This window comes from Plasmodium brasilianum, chromosome 2 (genome assembly GCF_023973825.1).
Source record: "Plasmodium brasilianum strain Bolivian I chromosome 2, whole genome shotgun sequence".
Classification (NCBI taxonomy): domain Eukaryota; phylum Apicomplexa; class Aconoidasida; order Haemosporida; family Plasmodiidae; genus Plasmodium; species Plasmodium brasilianum.
The window spans coordinates 798,322-819,323 of NC_090115.1; the positions used below are offsets into that span (position 1 = coordinate 798,322).

The 21,002-nt window shown below is 28.1% G+C and overlaps 3 protein-coding genes across 3 annotated transcripts; 2 read left to right on the forward strand and 1 right to left on the reverse strand.

Annotated features, from left to right (window-relative positions):
- Nucleotides 1-785: 785 nt before the first annotated feature.
- Nucleotides 786-16,106, forward strand: MKS88_000763 (dynein heavy chain; the record flags this gene model as incomplete). The annotated part of the gene is made up of 3 exons (XM_067218939.1): nucleotides 786-14,633; nucleotides 14,690-15,574; nucleotides 15,861-16,106. The coding sequence occupies 3 exons, from the start codon at nucleotides 786-788 to the stop codon at nucleotides 16,104-16,106; spliced, it is 14,979 nt and encodes a 4,992-aa protein (XP_067075545.1).
- A 510-nt stretch (nucleotides 16,107-16,616) lies between these two features.
- MKS88_000764 (uncharacterized protein) lies at nucleotides 16,617-17,206 on the reverse strand (the record flags this gene model as incomplete). The annotated part of the gene is made up of 2 exons (XM_067218950.1): nucleotides 16,617-16,870; nucleotides 17,104-17,206. 2 exons carry the CDS (start codon nucleotides 17,204-17,206, stop codon nucleotides 16,617-16,619), a joined length of 357 nt encoding a protein of 118 aa, XP_067075546.1.
- A 582-nt stretch (nucleotides 17,207-17,788) lies between these two features.
- MKS88_000765 (tRNA pseudouridine synthase D) lies at nucleotides 17,789-20,560 on the forward strand (the record flags this gene model as incomplete). Its single annotated transcript, XM_067218961.1, has 1 exon — nucleotides 17,789-20,560. One exon carries the CDS (start codon nucleotides 17,789-17,791, stop codon nucleotides 20,558-20,560), a length of 2,772 nt encoding a protein of 923 aa, XP_067075547.1.
- Nucleotides 20,561-21,002: the final 442 nt, after the last annotated feature.

A 21,002-nucleotide genomic window follows, 5' to 3' on the forward strand; every position in this document is an offset into this window, starting at 1 on the left:
TAGTTTGGTATAATGTGAGATGTAATTATTTGCGTATGAATGTTTGGTTGTAGTTATATAAAAAATGAAAAAAAGAAAATAAGAAAGAACTTAAAAAAAAAAAGACCTAAAAATAAATACAGGAGAAAATATAGTTCATACACAACTTATTATCAAGTTTTTTCCTCTTATACTTTTATTATATTTATCACTGAAGAGATTAAAAAATAGAAAGAGAGGAAGAACTGAAAGCAGCATTTCTTCGTATTTACATTCTGTTAAATAAGCTTGTAAAGGGATATATATATATTTTATTTTTTTAATTTTTTTTGGGTTTATAGTTTGTTTTAGAGGTTTCAAACATGCAAATGTGTATTTATATATATATATTTATTTATTCATTTATGCTACATCCTTTTGGAGGTTTGTTTTACCTCATTTTCCCCTTCATGTTAGATCTGCATACAAATATATTTTTTCGTTAATAATGCTTCTATATAATTAAATTAACTAGTTTTTTCAGGCATAGGTTTGAGAACGTATAAAAAACTAAGGGGAAATGTATACACATACTTGCTATGGTAGCATACAGCCTTATTAGACTATGATTAGTATCGTTTATATGTTTTACATCATATATATATTTTTGTGTATGTATATGCGTATATTTAAGTATATATATATTAATATATGCACACACATGCACACTTACATATTTTTATTTGTTTATCGTTTTTACTTGAGAATAACCTATTATTAAACCCACTGAAGAACACGCCTTTAATGAGCACTGTAAGATATAAATAATGGAACTTGAAAAGACTCACTTAATAAATTACTTTTTGGAAATATGCCCAACTGTTTTAGATTGTTCTAGGAAGGAGTTACAATCAGTTTTAGCAAAAAAGGAAGAAGAAAAAATACGAAGATTTGTTTCAGATAAAAATGTAAATTTGATTGTGATAGGGAAAGAAAGAAAAGAAGAAATTGAGAATGAAGAACTTGAAAAAACTAGCAAAATAGGAAATGACCATGAAGAGGAGGAAGACACAAAATTAAATATCGAAAATGTATCTAGTTATATGTTATTTGTTGAATTAAATATAAATTACAAATGTGTTACTAAGAGTGTTGCAATTGCATTCATGAAAAGAAATAAAGAAACTTTTTTTGCATTAAATGATAAAATAGACAAAGGCAATAAAAGAAATTTATCTAATAAATTATTAATGTTTGTATGTGGACAAAACGACTGTAATACGCCTTTAGATTTAGTTTATATATATTTATCTCAAGGATTCAATACAATATTTGATGCAGCTTCATATGCTTCTCAGGATACAGCTCTAAGTGATTTTCCACAATCAGGTTACTCAAAAAAAGACCTAGAATATAATACGTCTAGTGGAGCTATTTCTTCGACAGCTGGAATTATAGGAGGTAATAAATATATGGGATATGAAGGAGAAAGTAAAATATCTAATATTTTAATGACAAATGTGTCTAAGAAGCTAAATGAATTACTTATATCTATGAAGAATGCACAAATCGATTTAAACATCCCATTTATAAATATATGTGTGGACAGAAGAATAAAAAAATTAGTAGAGGAGAATCCAAATATAGAGGAATTAAAAGGAGAAAAATTAAAAGTATTATGTGAATCCAATGAATTTTTGAATCAATTACAAAAAGATGTAACAAAATGGGTAGAAGAAATACAGAAATTAACTAGACTTAATGGAGAATTTAAAAGTGGAAGTGCATTAGCTGAAATTAATTTCTGGATAGGTTATGAAAATGCTTTATCTCAACTTGAAAAACAACTGAAAACACCTGAAGTTCTTTTAACATTACATATATTAAAAAACGCAAAGAGATATTTTGCAACTATGTCTTTTGATAGTGATATACAACTAAAACAATCAAAAGAATATGTTTTAAATGTTAATATCTTAATGAGAGATTTTCCAATAGATGATCTTCTAGGTGCACAAAGTGTTCAGCAAATTATTCAAGCTATAAGAAACATTTTTAATCATTTAAAAAAATTAAAAAATACTACAAAATATCCCTTATCTAGATCTTATAATTTTGTAGAATCATTATCTAGAGATTTAGCTACTACCATGAAGAAAGTACTATCACCTCAGTCTTTACTAAGCATGGATTATCAAGAATTCGACGTTCTTATTTCAGGTTGTATGGAAGTGTTTCGTTTATGGAATGATGAAATTAGAATATTTAAAGACATGGTAAGAGAATTAATAAAAAAGAGAAGTTTTAATGAAAGAGCACCTGCTAAGATGTCCTTTGAGCACATAAATCTTCAAGAAAGATTAGATGAAATAAGAAAATTTAGAAAACAGCATCAAAAGTTCAAAAGTGTCATAACAAAAGTATTTGGTAATGATAAAAGTATAGGCATAAATTTACATAAGGATATTAGCACAGCTTATAGTGTATTTGTGCCCCTAGATGCACTTGATTTATCACAGACAGGAGAAGATTTATGGGAAAAAGCGAAATTATCTTATGAATCAAAAATTAACAGAGTAGAATCACAAATTACATTCAAACTAAGAGATCAATTAGGAGGAGCAAAAACATCTACAGAAATGTTTAATGCATTTTCAAAATTCAACCCTTTGTTTTTTAGACCCAAAATTAGAGGAGCTATTCAAGAATATCAAAACAGTTTGATACAAATAGTTGTGGATGATTTAAGGAAATTACAAATGATATATATCAATGGTTATATAAAAAGTGACTCTGAAAAAGTGTCTACAATTCGTGATATTCCTTTAGTAGCTGGATCCATCATTTGGGCTAAGCAGATTGAAAGAAAATTAGAAGATTCGATGAAAAGGATAGAAAATGTATTAGGTAGAGGTTGGGAACAACACTCAGAGGGAAAAAACTTACGACAGAGTATTGACAATTTTAAGAATTTATTATCACAAAATAAGACTTTTGAAAAATGGTTAAAGAATATTAAGAATGCAGATAAATTTGATATGTATGAAAAGATAATAAAAATAAAAAAGTATGGTATAAACAATTATGAAATTTTAGCAAATTATGATTTTCAGTTTTTTAATTTATTTAAAGAAGTTCGATATTTACAATCTATTAATTTAAGAGTGCCATACTCTTTAAAAGTGAAAGCAGATGAAACTAAGATGATCTATCCCTATGCTCTAACTCTACAAAAAACATTTAGGAATTATATGAAAATTTGTCTTTTTATGGAAAATGAAGCTAAATCATCACCTTTTAATGCTACTTTAAGCAAGTTAGTGGCTTCAATACATAATAGCGTTCAAGCTAAGATTAAGGAAGGAATAAATTTGCATTGGGATTCAGATATATTAGAAACATATGTGAGGAAGTTATCAGAAATAGTTAATACTTTCGAATCCATGGTTGATGAAGCCGTGAGGAAGAATAATTTTGTTTTAGATACTCTTGAAAAAATAAGAACGTGTGAAATAACTACAGTTGAAGAAAATGAAATTAAAAAATATATAGAATCAATTCAAGAAAAAGCAGATGAGCTGTATCTTGAGCATTACAAAAACGTGCACCTATGGATTGAAGAGCTTACCATAATTTTAAACAAGATTCTAACAGAGCGACTTGAAGAGATAATAAAAACATGGATACATGAATTTATAACTTGGCCTACCAATAATAAGGAGAAAAAATTTATACTAAAAGAAAGTATTCACGAGTTTAAAATAATAAATCAAAAATTTTATTTACACCCATCCGTTGATTCTATGAGACAAATATGGTATTCTAAGTTATCTGAGTCTATAAATATTATCTGTGGAATCACTAGGGTTAAAAGCATATATCAAAAGAAAGACAAGACAAAAGAAACAATGCAAGTAAAAAATGAGAAAGAGAATGCCATTATTAATGATGTCATATTAGATAATACTTATAGGCATATAATGTATTTTATAGATAAAAATATATATGAAAATGCCATAACATGTATTAATGATACTGTGGATAGAGCAAGGAAGTACGAATCTATATGGTTACAATATAGGACTTTATGGAAAATTGAAATTGAGGATATTATAACAACATTTGGTGAAGATATTCAAACATGGAAAACATTTATGAATGAAATTAAGGAAACAGAAAATGCATTTGATACATTAGATACTGAAAAGAACTTTGGTCCAATAGTCATAGATTACAGAATACTTCAATCTAAGGTTAGTTCGAAATTTGAAATTTGGCAAAAGGAAATAGTTTCTGAATTTTCTAAAAAGTTATTAGAAAAAATAATCCTTTTAAAAGAAGAGGTAGAAAAGGCTTTAAACGAACTGAATAATCAGTCTGAATTAACGAATGACTCTGAAATTACAGCTATGCATATTTTATCTATGACACCTACAGATATCATTGCTATAATAAACTCAAATGATATAGATATACTATCTAGAATATGTAATAGTATATACAATTTTGTAGAAAAAATAAATGAAATTAATAAAAAAGAACTAGAATGGGATAATAAATGTAACATATTGAAGCAAAGTGAAGAGTTGTTGGAAAAACAAAGATATGCGTTTCCTACCAATTGGTTATATATAGATAATATAATTGGAAAATTAGAAACAGTTAAACAACTTTCAAGCTATCAGATAAAATTAGTTAGGGATTATTTTCCATATATACAAGGTTTGGTCTTAGAATATGATACAAAAGTACAGAATAGTATTAAAGTGTTATTCGAGGAGTGGAATAAAAATAAGCCTTCTCATGGAAACACAAATAGCGTAAAAGCTTTACAAATAATTAACACCTTTGAAGGTAGAATTGATGTTACTAATGAACAATATGAAATATCAGAAAAAATACGTAAAATAATGAACATAGGTAGTGAAGAAACAGAAAATGGTTTTCATGTATCTCCTAATGTTTTAAAAGAAGAAATTGTTTGTATTAAGGGCATATGGGACGAATTAAAAATTATCTATTCCAAAATATCCGATATGAAAAAAATGGTATGGTCTACTGTAGATCCTAAAAATATTAGAAATATTTTAAATAGTTTATTAGACTCTATAAAGAAAATACCAGCCAAGTATCGGCAGTACGAAATATTTGATAATGTAAAAGTTGAAATGCAACAGTATTTAAAAACAAATAATCTGTTACTAGATTTGAAATCAGAATGTTTGAAGGAAAGACACTGGAGATTAATACTTCAAAAATTACAGATTAAAATATATTATAATAAGTTAACCCTAGGTAATTTATGGTCTCTTAATTTAAGTATTCATGAAAGTAGTTTAAGAGAAATACTAAATCAATCTCAGGGAGAAATGGCATTGGAAGAATTTCTAAGAGGGTTAAAAGATACATGGAACGAATATGAATTAGAACTAGTTCAATATCAAAATAAATGTAAACTAATAAAAGGATGGAATGATATATTTTCCACTATTGATGATCATTTGAATGCGTTACAATCAATGAAAATATCACCTTATGTAAAAATATTTGAAGAGGAAACATTAACATGGGATGATAAATTAAATAGATTGCGAAACGTATTAGATGTGTGGATGAATGTACAAAGAAAATGGGTATATTTGGAAGGAGTATTGAAAGGCTCATCAGATATAAAATCATTGTTGCCACAAGAATATAACAGATTCAAAGTTATCGACACAGATTTTACTAATATTATGAAAAAGACCTCTGAAAAACCTAAATTATTAGAACTTGTTCAAATTGATGGATTTCAAAAACGTCTAGATCGATTATTTGATTCTTTGTCTAAAATACAAAAGGCGTTAGGTGAGTATTTGGAAAAACAAAGAAACCAATTTCCAAGATTTTACTTTGTTGGAGATGAAGATTTACTAGAAATGATTGGTAATTCTAAAGATGCTAAGGTAATACAAAGAAATGCAAACAAAATGTTTGCAGGTATTAGTTCTTTCATCATAAAAGAAAACACAAATGATGTAATTTTAGGAATGTCTTCGAGAGAAGGGGAAGAAGTACTTTTTAAAGAACCAATTAATATAGGAACTTATAAATCGTTAAAAGATTGGTTAATAACGTTAGAAACGTATATGAAAATTACTTTGAAAAGTTGTTTAGATCAAGCAGCAAAAGAAATTCTAGAAATGGATGTACTGGAATGTACTAACAAAAGTGGAAATATGAAAATTCTGGACTGGTCATCAAAATATCCGAATCAAATAGTTTTGTTATGTTTGCAGATTTTATGGACCTCTAATATTGAGAATGACTTACAAAATTCTTTAAGAAAAGATGGCTCAATTAATGAAAAGAATATATTTGAAAAGAGTGAAAAAATATGTGTAAGCCTTTTGGAATTTTTAGCTGTAAATGTTGTCAAGCAAAGAGATCATAGAACTAGACAAAAGATTGTTCAAATGATAACTGAGTTAGTACATCAAAGAGATGTAATTCGTATACTAATAAAAAAGAACGTTAAAAATGTTAGTGATTTTTCTTGGTTACAATTTATGAGATTTTATTGGGATCCTAATAAAACAAAAAGTAATGTTAATTTAATTATAAAAATGGCAGATGCAACTTTTGAATATGGGTATGAATATTTAGGTATGTGCGAAAAATTAGTTCAAACTAAATTAACGGATGCATGTTTTTTAACCTTAACGCAAGCTTTGAAAATGAAATTGGGAGGTAATCCTTTCGGACCTGCAGGTACAGGGAAAACTGAAAGTGTGAAAGCATTAGGTGCACAGTTAGGAAGATATGTACTTGTTTTTAATTGTGATGAATCATTTGATTTCACTGCTATGGGTAGAATATTTGTTGGCTTATGTCAAGTAGGTGCTTGGGGATGTTTTGATGAATTTAATAGATTAGAAGAGAGAATATTATCAGCTGTTTCTGAGCAAATTTTAACAATTCAAACAAGTTTAGCTCAAAGAAAAAACGAAATTGAAATTCTGAATAAAAAAATAGGATTAAACAAAAATGTGGGTATATTTGTTACTATGAATCCTGGTTATGCTGGCAGATCTAATTTACCCGATAACCTAAAACAGCTGTTTAGAAGTTTCGCTATGATAGAACCAGATAAGCAACTAATTGTTCAAGTGACCTTATTTTCGCAAGGTTTTATTAGTGCTGAACATTTATCAAGTAAAATTGTTTCTTTATTTGATTTGTGTTCTGAGCAGTTGTCTAAGCAACCGCACTATGACTTCGGGCTGAGATCTTTAAAAAGTGTTCTCAACTCAGCGGGAAATCTAAAGAGGTTGGCATTGTTGGAAAATACACAGAATGGTCCTTCTATTGGAAGCGGTTTATGTGATAATGATAGAGATGAAAGAAATTGTGGTAAAAAAGATGTTACAAAGGGGAGTGCGGGTGAAAATATAGGCGATAATGCAGTTAAAGCAGAAGATGTAGATATAAGCAGCGATTCCAAGGTACATACCTCCATAGAAAGTATAATTGCAATGGAACAAACATTATTATTGAAGTCTGTGTGCGACACAGTATACCCAAAATTAGTATCAAGTGATATTCTCTTAATTAAAAGTTTACTATCCGGTGTATTTCCAAATGTAAATATAGGTGTGTTTGAGGAAAGAGCATTGCTTAATGAAATACACCGCATATGCAAATTAAGATTTTATACACCAGAAGAAAGATGGGTAACTAAAATTTGTCAGATATATCAAATAATGAAGTTACAACATGGAATAATGTTAGTTGGTGATGTGGGAACAGGTAAGAGCAGTGCATGGAAAACACTTTTAGATTCGTTGGAAGCATTAGATAATATAAAAGGTGTAAGTTATATTATTGATGCAAAATCTTTGGATAAAGAAGAAATTTATGGAAAATTAGATAATATTAATTTAGAATGGACTGATGGTGTTTTTACAGCTACTTTAAGAAAAATTCTTTACAATTCTGCAGAAGTAGGAAATATATGTAAAAGGCATTGGATTATTTTCGATGGGGATGTTGATCCAGAATGGGCAGAGAACTTAAATAGTGTTTTGGATGATAATAAATTATTAACATTACCAAATGGAGAACGTTTACCTATACCTGAAAATGTAAAAATAATTTTTGAAGTAGATACACTAAAACATGCAACATTAGCTACTGTTAGTAGATGTGGAATGATATGGTTTTCTAGGGATATGTTATCTCCCATATTACTTTTTAAGCATAGATTATACAAGTTAAAATATGGTAATAATAAGCATTACTCTCATAAAATGGACAGATTTAAGAGTTTCCTTATGACAAATAATAATGATAATTTAGATTTAGAGGACAGTAGTACACATATAAATGATTCGATAATCCATCCAACCTCTAAAAGTTCGCTTAGTAGCAATGAATATTATAAAAATAGTGAAACTATAATGGATAGTATAAGAAAGAATTCTAGAATATTCTTTGACGATGATAATGAGGATGACTTAAATTCATGTAAGTTAAAATCTATTGCTTATAGAGCTATTGATCTGCTTAGTGAATACTTTGAAGAAAACGAATTTGTGCATCAATGCCTTCTGTATGCAAAAAATTTTGAACATGTGATGGATTATGAATATATAAGGGTTATTGAAAGTACTTGTTTACTATTACAAAAAGGAATTAACAATTTAGTTGTTAAATATGGAAAATATAATAATACATTAGCAGATAATGATATAGAAAAATATATATCTAAATGGTTGGTAGTGAGTATATTATGGGGGATAGGTGGTTCTTTAAATCTTGAATCAAGAGAAAAATTTTCAATGTATGTTCAGTCCATTTGTTCAATTTCGTTACCTGCAGATTTGTTGACGAAAAATGGTATAAATGATATGGATTCTTCAAATGTGCCTAAGACATTGTTAGATTTTGAACCTAGTATTGAAGACGGAGAATGGTATAATTGGAAAGAACGAGTTGAAATGATAGATGTAGACAGAACAGAGGTATCCGATGCAACTCTTGTTATTGAAACTATGGATACAATAAGGCATGCAACTATTTTAGAAGGGTGGTTGAATTTAAAGAAACCATTTATTTTATGTGGTCCACCAGGTTCTGGTAAAACAATGACTTTAACTTCAGTTTTAAAAAAATCATCTGAATATGACATAGCTGCATTAAATTTCTCCTCTGGTTCATTACCTAATTTATTATTACAAACATTTGATCATTATTGTGAATATGTTAAGACAAAAAGTGAGCTAGTTTTAAGGCCTCTGCAACCGGGGAAATGGCTTATTATTTTCGCTGATGAAATTAATTTGCCTACACCTGATAAATATGATACACAAAGAATTATTATGTTCATGAGGCAAATATACGAGTCTCAAGGGTTTTGGAAATATGATGCTAACAACAATCATTGGAATTGGGTTAAAATTGAAAGGATAACTTTTGCTGGTGCTTGTAATCCTCCAACAGACGCAGGTCGAAATCCGTTAAGTAATCGATTTTTAAGACATACTGCAGTACTATATGTAGATTTCCCAGGTTATGAATCATTGAAGCAAATATATGGTACATTTAATAGAGCTATTCTTCGAAAATTTCCTGAATCTTATCATATGGCTGATAACTTAACCCTTGCTATGGTTGACTTTTATATCAAATTTTCGGAAACGTTTACTGTTGATATGCAGCCTCATTATATATATAGTCCTAGAGAATTAACAAGGTGGAAATTGGCTTTATATGAAACTTTAGAAAAATGTGATAAGTTAGAGAAAAGAGATTTAATACGATTATGTATTTGTGAAGGATTAAGGATTTTTCAAGATAGACTTATTTATAAAAAAGAAAAAAAACAAACAGATAGAATTATTGATGATATATTCAAATATTGTTTTCCTGGAATTACCGATAGCGATTTGGATAGGCCAATTTTATATAGCTCTTATGTGCAAAATAAATATATGGAAATAGATAAAAAGGAATTAAAAGAATTAATACAAGGGAAATTGAAAATTTTTAATGAAGAAGAAATAAATGTTCAGTTAGTTCTTTTTGATGATGTATTAGATCATATTATAAGAATTGATAGAGTTTTAAGATTACCACTAGGACATCTACTCTTGGTTGGTGCATCTGGGGCAGGAAAAACTATATTGTCAAGGTTTGTTTCATGGATTAATGGACTGTCTGTTTTTCAAATTAGGGCTGGAAAAAATTATTGCACTGAAACGTTTGAAGCTGATTTGAGAAATGTAATGAAACGGGCTGGGATAAAGGAAGAGAAAATAACTTTCATATTTGATGAGTCAAATGTCTTAGGTCCTGCATTCCTAGAAAGAATGAATGCATTACTAGCTAGTGGAGAAGTACCTGGTTTATTTGAAGGAGATAATTACACCGCTTTAATAAACGAATGTAAAAATGCCTATGGATCAAATGTGGGTCTAGATGAATCAGATATATTTAAAAAGTTTACCAAACAAGTTCAACAAAATTTGCATATAGTTTTTACAATGAATCCTGCAAATCCAGACTTTGCAAATAGGCAAGCAACGTCCCCTGCTTTGTTCAACAGATGCGTTATAGATTGGTTTGGTGATTGGCCTTACGGTGCTCTGTTACAGGTAGCTAGCGAATTTATTTTTAACCTCGATTTGCCTGATAAGAATTTCCATATGGCATATATTGAGGATGTTGCTATAAAGGGAAAGATAAAATATAAGGATAATAAATCCTACTTTTTATCTAAAGCAATAGTTGAAATTCATAATTCTGTAGTACGAGTTAACAATATACTTATGAAAAAAGGAAATAAATATAACTATATGACACCAAGAGATTTTCTTGATTTTATCAAACATTTTTTGAAAATAATAGATGAAAAAAAGGAGGAGGTTCACGGTCAGAAGATGCACTTAAATTCTGGTTTAAATAAATTAAAAGACACAGAAGTACAAGTTGCTGAGTTAAGAAACTCTTTAGCTATAAAAAAGAAAACCCTTGCTGAAAAAGATATTGAAGCAGAGGAAAAAATGAAATTAATGATAGAACAACAAGCAGAAACAGAAGATAAGAAAAAGAAAGCAGAAATTTTAGCAAAAAAATTAGATGAACAATTCATAATAATTGAACAAAGAAAAGAAATAGTGCGCAAGGAATTAAGTGAAGTAGAACCCAAATTTAGAGAAGCTGAAGAAGCTGTAAAAAATATTCCTAAGAAAAATTTTGATGAATTAAGAGCTATGGCGAACCCTCCTATTCTGGTAAGAAATGCAGTAGAAGCTGTAGCTATATTAATTATGAACGAAGGAGATAAAAGTGTTACATGGGAGGATGCTAGAAAAATAATGAAGGGTCAAGATTTTATAAATAAAGTTCTCTATCTGGATAAGAAAACTGTAAAATCTCAAACAAGTGCACAAATAAAAAAAAGAATAAGTAATAGTGATTGGGATGTTGAGAGAATAAATAAAGCGTCTAGAGCTGCAGGTCCACTAGCCAAATGGGTTGAATCTGTTATTACCTTTTTAAATATATTAGAAACGGTACAGCCATTAGAAAATGAAATTGAAAAATTACAAGAAGAAACGAAAATTGCAGGAGATCAGTATAATGAACAGAAGGATATAATATCGGAACTTGAAAAGAAATTAGTACAATATAAAAATGATTATGCTCAATTAATTAGTCAAGTACAAAATATTAAGCAGGAGATGGAAATAGTGGAAAATAAAATAAAAAGATCTATTAACTTAATCGAAAACTTGAAATCAGAAAAGGAAAGATGGTCAGAAACATTTATTAATTTAGAAGCAGCATCAGAGACATTTGTTGGTGATTGTTTAATAGCAGCGGCATTTTGTGCTTATATTGGTTTTTTTGAGCATTATGAAAGGCAGAAATTGAAAAAAACATGGGGAGAAATTATAAAAATGCATAATATAAAACATAGATATGATTTGTCATTTATTGAATTTTTATCAAAGCCATCTGAAAGGTTACAGTGGATAGCAAATGAATTACCAAGTGATGATTTGTCCATAGAAAATGCCATTATTATAAATAATTATATAAGGTATCCTATGATTATTGATCCATCAGATCAGGCAACCACTTTTTTGCTTAATCAATATGCGGATAAAAAAATAGTAAAAACATCTTTTTCTGATAAGAATTTTATAAAAAATTTAGAGACTGCTTTGAGATTTGGATCAACATTACTAGTATATGATGTAGAAAAAATTGATGCTATATTAAATTCAGTTTTAAACCAAGAAACGCATAAACAGGGTGGTCGTTTATTAATTACTATAGGAGATTTGGAAATAGATTTTTCTCCAGTATTTAATTTATTTTTAACCTCAAGGGATGCACATTTTCAATTTACGCCTGATTTATGTAGCCGAGTAACTTTCGTAAATTTTACCCTAACACCATCTTCCCTTCAAAACCAGTGTTTAAATATGATATTAAAAAATGAGAGACCTGATATAGACAAAAAAAGGTGTGATTTACTAAAATTACAAGGTGAATATAAAGTAAAAATAAGAGAATTAGAAGAATCTCTACTATTAGAATTGTCTAATGTGAAAGGGAATATTTTAGATGATGATAATGTGATAAGCACTATGGAAAAATTGAAAGTACAAGCTGCTGAAGCATCTAGAGAAGTAAATATAGCAGAAGAAGTTATGGTGGAAATTGAAAATGTTAGCAATCAATATTTATTTTTAGCTCAAGGATCAGCTAGGATATATTTTATTTTACAGCATTTATGTAGCATCAATTTTTTGTATCAGTATGATTTAAATTTTTTTTTTAATTTGATGAAGGATATGTTAAATGACGAAGAGTTTTTATCAAAAGTAAAGAAAACAGATTATGAGGAAAGATTAAAAGTTTTAGAGCACTTATTATTTCGCTTGACATATAATCGGATTTCCAGGGGATTATTACAAGAGGATAGATATGTATTCGCTCTTCATTTATGTTATGTAAAAAGTATAATAAATCCTACTATATATATAGATATAGACCATTTGCATTTTTTATTAAAAGATCATTATTCTAATCAGAAAATGAGACAAGTAACTATGGATAAAAAAATTGAGAAAAGCTTACTACCAGAATATAATGATGAACAATTAAGCACTTTAAATAAATTAATACCACACAAATCATTTACGAATTTGAAAAAGTCTATAGAAAATAATAAAGATAAATGGATAAATCTGCTGCATTCAACAGATCCAGAATGTCTAATATCATCTATAATTAATGATAAAGAGAGTGCTTTAGGTAATGATGATAATGATGAGGAGGAGGATGTCAGTGATAAGGGCAATAATAAGCACGAATCAGGAGAGGCATTACACAGAAATATAGATCCACATTTCATGAGTAATTTTCAAGATTCGAACAATATCTTGTTTGATATAAAAAAAAATTCGGAAAAAGAAAATACCATTTCGACTTGTTTAAAAGAGTCCTTAATAATAAAGGCTATAAGACCTGACAAACTAGACAAGTGCTTCAATAAACTTATAAATATTATTTTAGGAAAGGATTTTCTGTGGATACCTGAATTATCTACAAACGATTTTGAAAAATATGTAAAGGAAAATGCAAATGGAAATACACCAATTGTGCTAATAAGCTCCCCTGGATTTGATCCTAGTAATAAAGTACATCAATTAAGTGAAAAATGCAAAATGTCTTTGTTTTCAATTGCCATGGGATCTGAAGAAGGATACATTTCGGCGGAAAAAATAATATCTTCAGCTCAAAAAAATGGGGGATGGGTTCTTTTAAAAAATATACATTTATCTCCTAAATGGCTACATGAATTAGAAAAGAACATACACAAAGCTACAACAAACAACAATTTCCGTTTATTTTTAACAATGGAAATGAACCCCAAAATACCTCAAAATTTACTGCGCATATCACTAACTTTTATGTTTGAACCTCCAGTAGGTATTAAATCATCTATATTAAGAACCTTTTCTTTATTTTTAGAAAATAGGGATACAGGGGATCCAAAAATAGCAAGAATACGATTATACTTTATTGTTTCCTTTTTGCATGCAATAATTTTAGAAAGAAGAAGGTACACACCCATTGGTTGGACTAAGAAATATGAATTTAGTGACTCCGATTTAACATGTGCTTTATCTGTTGTAGATAGTTGGATAGATCGATCAGCAACAAAAATAGGAAAAAATGTCAGTGAACATATAGATCCGTGTAATATTCCTTGGGATGCTATAAAAAAAATATTAAATGAAGCAATATATGGTGGACGATTAGATAACATGGTAGATTCTAAAGTATTAGATACTTTCATTAATCATTTGATGAATCCTAATTCGTTCGAAGCTGATTTCAAATTAAATATTTGTAATAGTTTGTGTGATAAAGATTTTTTACAATCTCCTGATTTGTTCAGAAAATTAACTGATTATATAAAATGGACAAATAATATGAGTAACACAGATTTACCTTCGTGGCTAGGGTTTGGTCAGCAGGCGGAAGGGTTGTTAACAACGAGAACTAACTTTAGCATTATAAGTAAATGGAATATTTTATATAGTAAAAGTTGCGCAGATATTTATGAACCTTTACCCCATACTTCCTTAACGAAATTGTTTGATGAAGACGCAAATGTAAGCGTGGGATTGTATATAAAATCAAGAAAAAAAAAAAAAAAAAAAAAGAACAGGAAGAAGTAGACATAGAATTAAAAGACGAAACAAATAAGGGGGGGGCAGGAATCAAATTAGGGGAGAATATTCTTTCCTCGGATGAAAATGACGGAACCGAAAATGAAAATTCAGAATCATCCATTACAAGTAAATCCATGAACATCTACTCACAGAATGAAAACGTTTTACTTATTGAACAAATATTACAAAGTTTACCAGAGGATATACCAGATTTACAAAAAAATGAAGAGAATATGAGCAATGCTGTTTTCAGATGTTTCGAGAGAGAAAATAATCTATTTAATAATCTACTAAAAATAATAAGAGGTAATTTAAATCAATTAAAAAACGTTTTACAAGAAAAATTAAAGTATACAAATAAGTTAAGAACATTAGCAAAAGATATAAATTCTTTTAATGTCCCATCTAGTTGGTTACTTCACGGAAATACAACAAATCAGAATCTAACTAATTGGTTACGGGAGCTGATTAACAGACTATATCAAATTATAGTTATAACTACAGAACTTAATGAGGCTAAGTATACTAATACATCGGATAAACAAAATGCTCAACAAGAAAGAAATATGATGAAAAGTCGTAAAAGTATCGACTTAAATTTGCAGTCATTTCACAATAAAAATAAGGATACTATATCATCTCATTTTAAATTAGATAAAAAATTATCCATTAATTTTATTTGGTTAGGTGGGCTGTTTTATCCAAGGGCATTTATTACAGCAACTCGGCAGTTGTCTGCTTATAAATTAAAAAATTCTTTAGATGACTTGGAATTATCTGTACTTATTGGAAATAACGCAACACAAAAATATGATGATACGATTCATTTTACTATAACTTGTTTATCTACTGAGGGGGCACAATGGAGTGACACAGATAAAGTAAGAAATAGCTAGTTCGTCAAAACTAAAACGAAAAAAAAGTTTCATTAAAATGGACACATATACTTATAAATGAGAAAAAACATATATATATACAAATATACATACATATATATATATACTCAACTATAGTTTTGTGCGATAGGCAAAAAATAAATATTTTATATTTTTTTTGGAAAGCAATTACCTGTGCATAGGAATATGTACAATCTTGTAAGTTGCTTCCACTATTTTCAATTCTTTTTCTATTCTTTTTGGCCCTATTTTTATTTACCTTTTTTTACAGTGTCTGTTGTTGAGCGACGAGTTGGCCGTAGATTTACCCCCTGTAACGCTGACTTGGGGCAAAAAAGAAGATTCAAAAAAAAAGATAAACGAAAGTTCGAATTACAATTTTATGGATTTACCAATTTATTTGGACAAATCCAGAAACTCATTTATTGGATTTTGGAAATTTCCTGTCTCAAAGGAAGTTTCTGAGCAAAATTGGTATCAACGAGGAGTTGCTATATTTTTATCAAAAACGTACTAAAATGTACATGTAATTAGAGCACTTTATAATTAATTTTTTGGTCTATTCACAACTATTCTGTTTTTTTGTGAATGCAATTCTTCATCCTTTTTTCACCCTTTTTTTGTTTTTTTATAATATTGCATTTTATTGTTTTTTACTGACCATTCCTAATAAAAAACTACTTAATTTTCGTCTTCCAATTTTTTTGGAAGCACAAGGGACACCTAGAATTTGAGATATTATCCAATGTATTTACTTTTAAGTATACGCTTACACATTGTTATTCCTTCCAAATTTTACATAATATTTGCGTTAAGCAATAACGAATATTTGTTTCGCCTTATCCTTTTTGGTTTATTTTTCAAAAAATTTCAATAGTGTTTATTCAAGTATGTATCCCATATACGTTTGCATTTTTTTATAGAATGATTTGTGATAATATAAAGTATCAACTGAGAAGTAATTTGTACCAACTCACATTATATGTACCAGGATTTTGTTATATTATTCCTTAACACCTTCTTGTATCTATTTTTGCTTTTTCATCTTATTCTGTTCCATTTCATTTATTTCTTTTAGCATTAGTTTTCTCTTTTCATCAGCTGTTAAATTATGATCTAGTACTAAGGAATCATAATCAGATTTCGAATAGTAAGGCCTATTCCAATTTTTTATTTCTTCATACGTGAACAATTCTGCTTCTTTTTTTTTGAAAAACAAATTATTGTTCTTCGGGTGATTGTACTCACTAATTAAAATCCACACAAGTCCAACGGTTAACCCTTAAAAAAAAAAAAAAAAAATAGAATATATGTAAAAGGAAATAGCAATAGGAATATAGGAAAGTGTGTATGCTGAAGTGCATATGTATTCTGAATGAAAAACTAATGTGAACAATCTTCTACATCAGCAAAATATTAAAAAAAAAAAATAATAATAAAAGAATAAAATTATCTAAATATGCAAAATTAATAGAATGATGATATAGTAAATTTTTCTCATTCTTCAACTGTACCGGAAAACCATACACTAATTCTGAATGCGGGACTCCCTTTAAGTAATGCAGTTCTTTTAAAGTTATTTATTTCTTTTGCTATTCTGTTCTTTATGTTATTCATTAGAAAATTTTGAAGTCAATAAAGTTTTACAAAAAACGGAATAAACATAAATTAAAGAAGTAAAATTTACGAGAACAATGCTTACGTAATTGAAGAGAAAAATTTAAATGTTAATAACCCACTTTAAAAAATTAATTAAATAAGAAAAATTGATTAAGAAGTGCTCGTTAAAAAATGTGAAATTTGGCGTTTGGTAGAGGGCATTTTTTTTTTCGATGTTCGTAATTTGAGGATATGCGTAAATATGTATACGTATATATGTATATATATAAGAATATGTGAAAAGAAAAAAAAAAGAAGATATAATTTGCAACGTTTTTTCTTATTCATATATGAAGTTTTTAATTTATTTGCGAATTAGTATCTCGTATGTTATTTACCTCAATTTTGTAGCTTCTTAAATTCGTGTTAAAAGGATCGTTAAAAGTTTGCATGTACGCGTAAGTATATATATTTATGTATATTTATATTTGTGTACGTATACGTATACATACATTAATATTGTTCTTTAAATTTTCCCATGATTTAATAACTACCATGAAGATGTAATTGCGACATCCTAATGAACACCCTTATAATATAATGTTTTTTAGGAAAAGCGCTAAGTTACTCTTAGTAAATAGTAGAGCCACTGCCTTATCATTAGCAAAGAACTATAATTTTATAAGTAATTTGCGTTATTATTTATGTGACTATTTATTAGAAGAGCATGTGGGAATCAACCATTTTATGAGTGATTTATTAGTGGTAAATAATGAAGAAAAAAAATTAGATTTAAAAAAAAGAGAAGATCTTGAATGTGTCTTTAAATACAAATGCGAAGATTTCCATGTGTACGAAATTGAAAAGAACAAAAATGTTTTAAATTTAAAATATGTTAAAAGAAAAATATTAGATGGTGATGTAATAAAGAACAAGGACGCAAATAGAATAAGAAAGCTCAGAAGTGAAGATGAGTTACAGGATCCATGTGAGGAAGGGCGAAGAGATAACGGGGAAGGAAATAGCAAGCGAAGCGTAGTAATTACTAACACGAATTGTATGAACAGCTTATCAGAAAAGGAAGAGATAGAGTGCTATTATATAGCAAAACTTTATTGTGAGAATAAGATATACGATGAAAAAAAGGAATGGATAAGTTTTATTCTGTACAAGGTTAATAAAGATACACAAGAGGCAATCAGAGAAATTAGCAAATATTCTGACATAGCAATTAAAGATTTTCATTATTCAGGGTTTAAAGATAAGAGAAGTGTTTCTACGCAAGTAATTACAACAAGTAGAAGTAATATGAAAAAAATTATTTGTATCAGAAATGAATATTTGAAAAAAAAAAACAAAAAGATATTAATTTGTAATATTGAGAAGGTTGATAAAAAAATAGAATTAGGGGAACATTGTGGGAACCATTTTATAGTAGTTCTAAGGAATGTTCAAACGAATAAAGATTATTTAAGGAGTAGGTTAAGTGTTATTAAAAAATATGGCTTCATTAATTATTTTGGCATGCAACGATTTGGAGGCTATAAAAATACATTCAATAAGGGTAAAGCACTCATATGTAGAAATTATAAAGAGTACATAAATTTTGTTTTAGATCCACATATCTTTGAAAATAAAATTTTTTATGGAAATATTATTAAAGATAATGTAACCCTTTGTTTGAAAAATGCTTGTAATATATACCAAAGAAAAAAAAATGCTACTTTTGCCTTTCAATATTTTGTTCAAAGAATGAACAAAATACTCAGAAAAAACAATGTTATACCAAGTAGTAAGCTAAATAATCATTTGTGCATAAACAAATATTTGTGTTCGTACATGACTAATTCAGAGTATGAAGCCTTTATCCTTCTTCGTAATTTGTACATGTGTGAAAAAAATAATAAAAGAGGTGCATTCTCAAACATTGAACGTGATGATACAGCTGAGCAGCATCATTTAGTGAATAGTTTTAATATAAACTTAAATTTAAATTTTATTAGTGCTGGTGGTAGAGAAGAGAAAAATAGGCACTTAATAACGGGGCAGATAAATTGCAGACATATCAAACAAAAAGAATATAATTTTTATAAAAATGAAAAGACATGTGTTAAGGGAATAAGTATGGAAACAAGAAGATTTCACATGCATTCATACAGCGCAAAAATATTTAATATGTTAACATCTTACAGATTGGAAAATTTTGGTGTGAAGTTAACATGTGGTGACTATGTTTTTACAAAAAAAATCCAACCCGAAATAGCTGAAACAAAAAATCAACATAACTATATAACTATGTTGTATGATCATAATAATCACTTAGATGACCTAAATATTTATAACGTCGTTTTACCTATTTTAGGCACATTGCCTAATAGACTATCCTATTTAAATATTTTTAAACAGTTTTACAGAAAATATTTAGGACAAAAAGTTAGAATTGTTTTTTTGGAAATATTATTATACTTAATTTACACCTTACACGAAGATAATTTATTTAGTGCCCACTGTAATGTATTAATTGACAATTATGTTAATAATTTGATAGCAAAAAACAGAAAAAATATTAATCAATCTATTATGTTAGCTAGCCAAAATATATTAACCAGAGTTGTACCTATTAAACAGACTTTATATATAATAAAAAAATTCGATACGTATATAAATTCTTTTGAGTATGAATATGGAATGACTTGTGTTTTTAGAAATGTAGTTGTATTACCAAAAAATTTATATTACTGTTTTTGTGATTACAACGAACCCAAGGTAAAATTTGTATCCGATTTATACGCAGATAACTTCATAAATAATAAAATTTTGAATATGCAAGAGGAAAACAAAGATAATTTTAACATAAACGGTACTTGTAACACTGATAAGCAAGGTACACATGATGGTGTTATAGATAATACTCATCGCGAAAGTTTTGCATATAATATTGTTGAAAAAAGTGAAAAATTAAACAGTAATAATAATCACTTAATGGAATATTCAAATTGTAATGATGAAAATGTACATACTCAAATGGACGGTAAAGTAAAAAGTATTCATTGTACTTCTTTAAAAAGAAAAGATGAACATATAGATCCTGTAAACTTTCCAAAAGATATACTTGCACCGTGCAGAAATAAGGGGTGGTGGAAAAAAAAAGAGAGGACATATACGTACAATTTTAGCGCTCTAATATTAAGTTTTAATTTAAACTCTTCTACATATGCTACTATGCTAGTAAGAGAATTATATGGAAAACGTAATGAACTCTTAGTTCATAATTTAATTAAAAATTGTCAGAACTACGATAAAAAAATTGAAAGCTTAAGGCAGGGGAAAGAAGGTAGAGGTAATTCCAGGGCATCGAAAATGAAGAATTAAGGGGGTAAGAAAATAGGGGAAATTTTACGGAAAATACAAATGAGGAATTAGAGCGGGAAGAGAAAGAGTCCATTTTTTTTCGTTTAAATAATGGACAGATTTTACTAATTATGAATTTATTTTAATCTTAATATAAATATATCCAGTATGAACAATTAATTTGGTACAATTTGAAAATAAAAGATATTTATAAACTACATTCATTTTGTTGTATTTTTTTTTATTTTTTTTTATATCGAATTATATGCACATTTTAATATTCGCCTTAAAATGTTACAAAAGTTTAATGAAACTCTTTTATATAAATTAAGGACAATTCGAAATTTTTTATTAATAAAAAAAATACCTTTTTTTAGTAGTTGTATCTTTATATCTGATTCATCAGTAAAAACTTTTCTTTTCTTCATTGTAAAAGAATACTTATACGAAGCACCAATTTTTT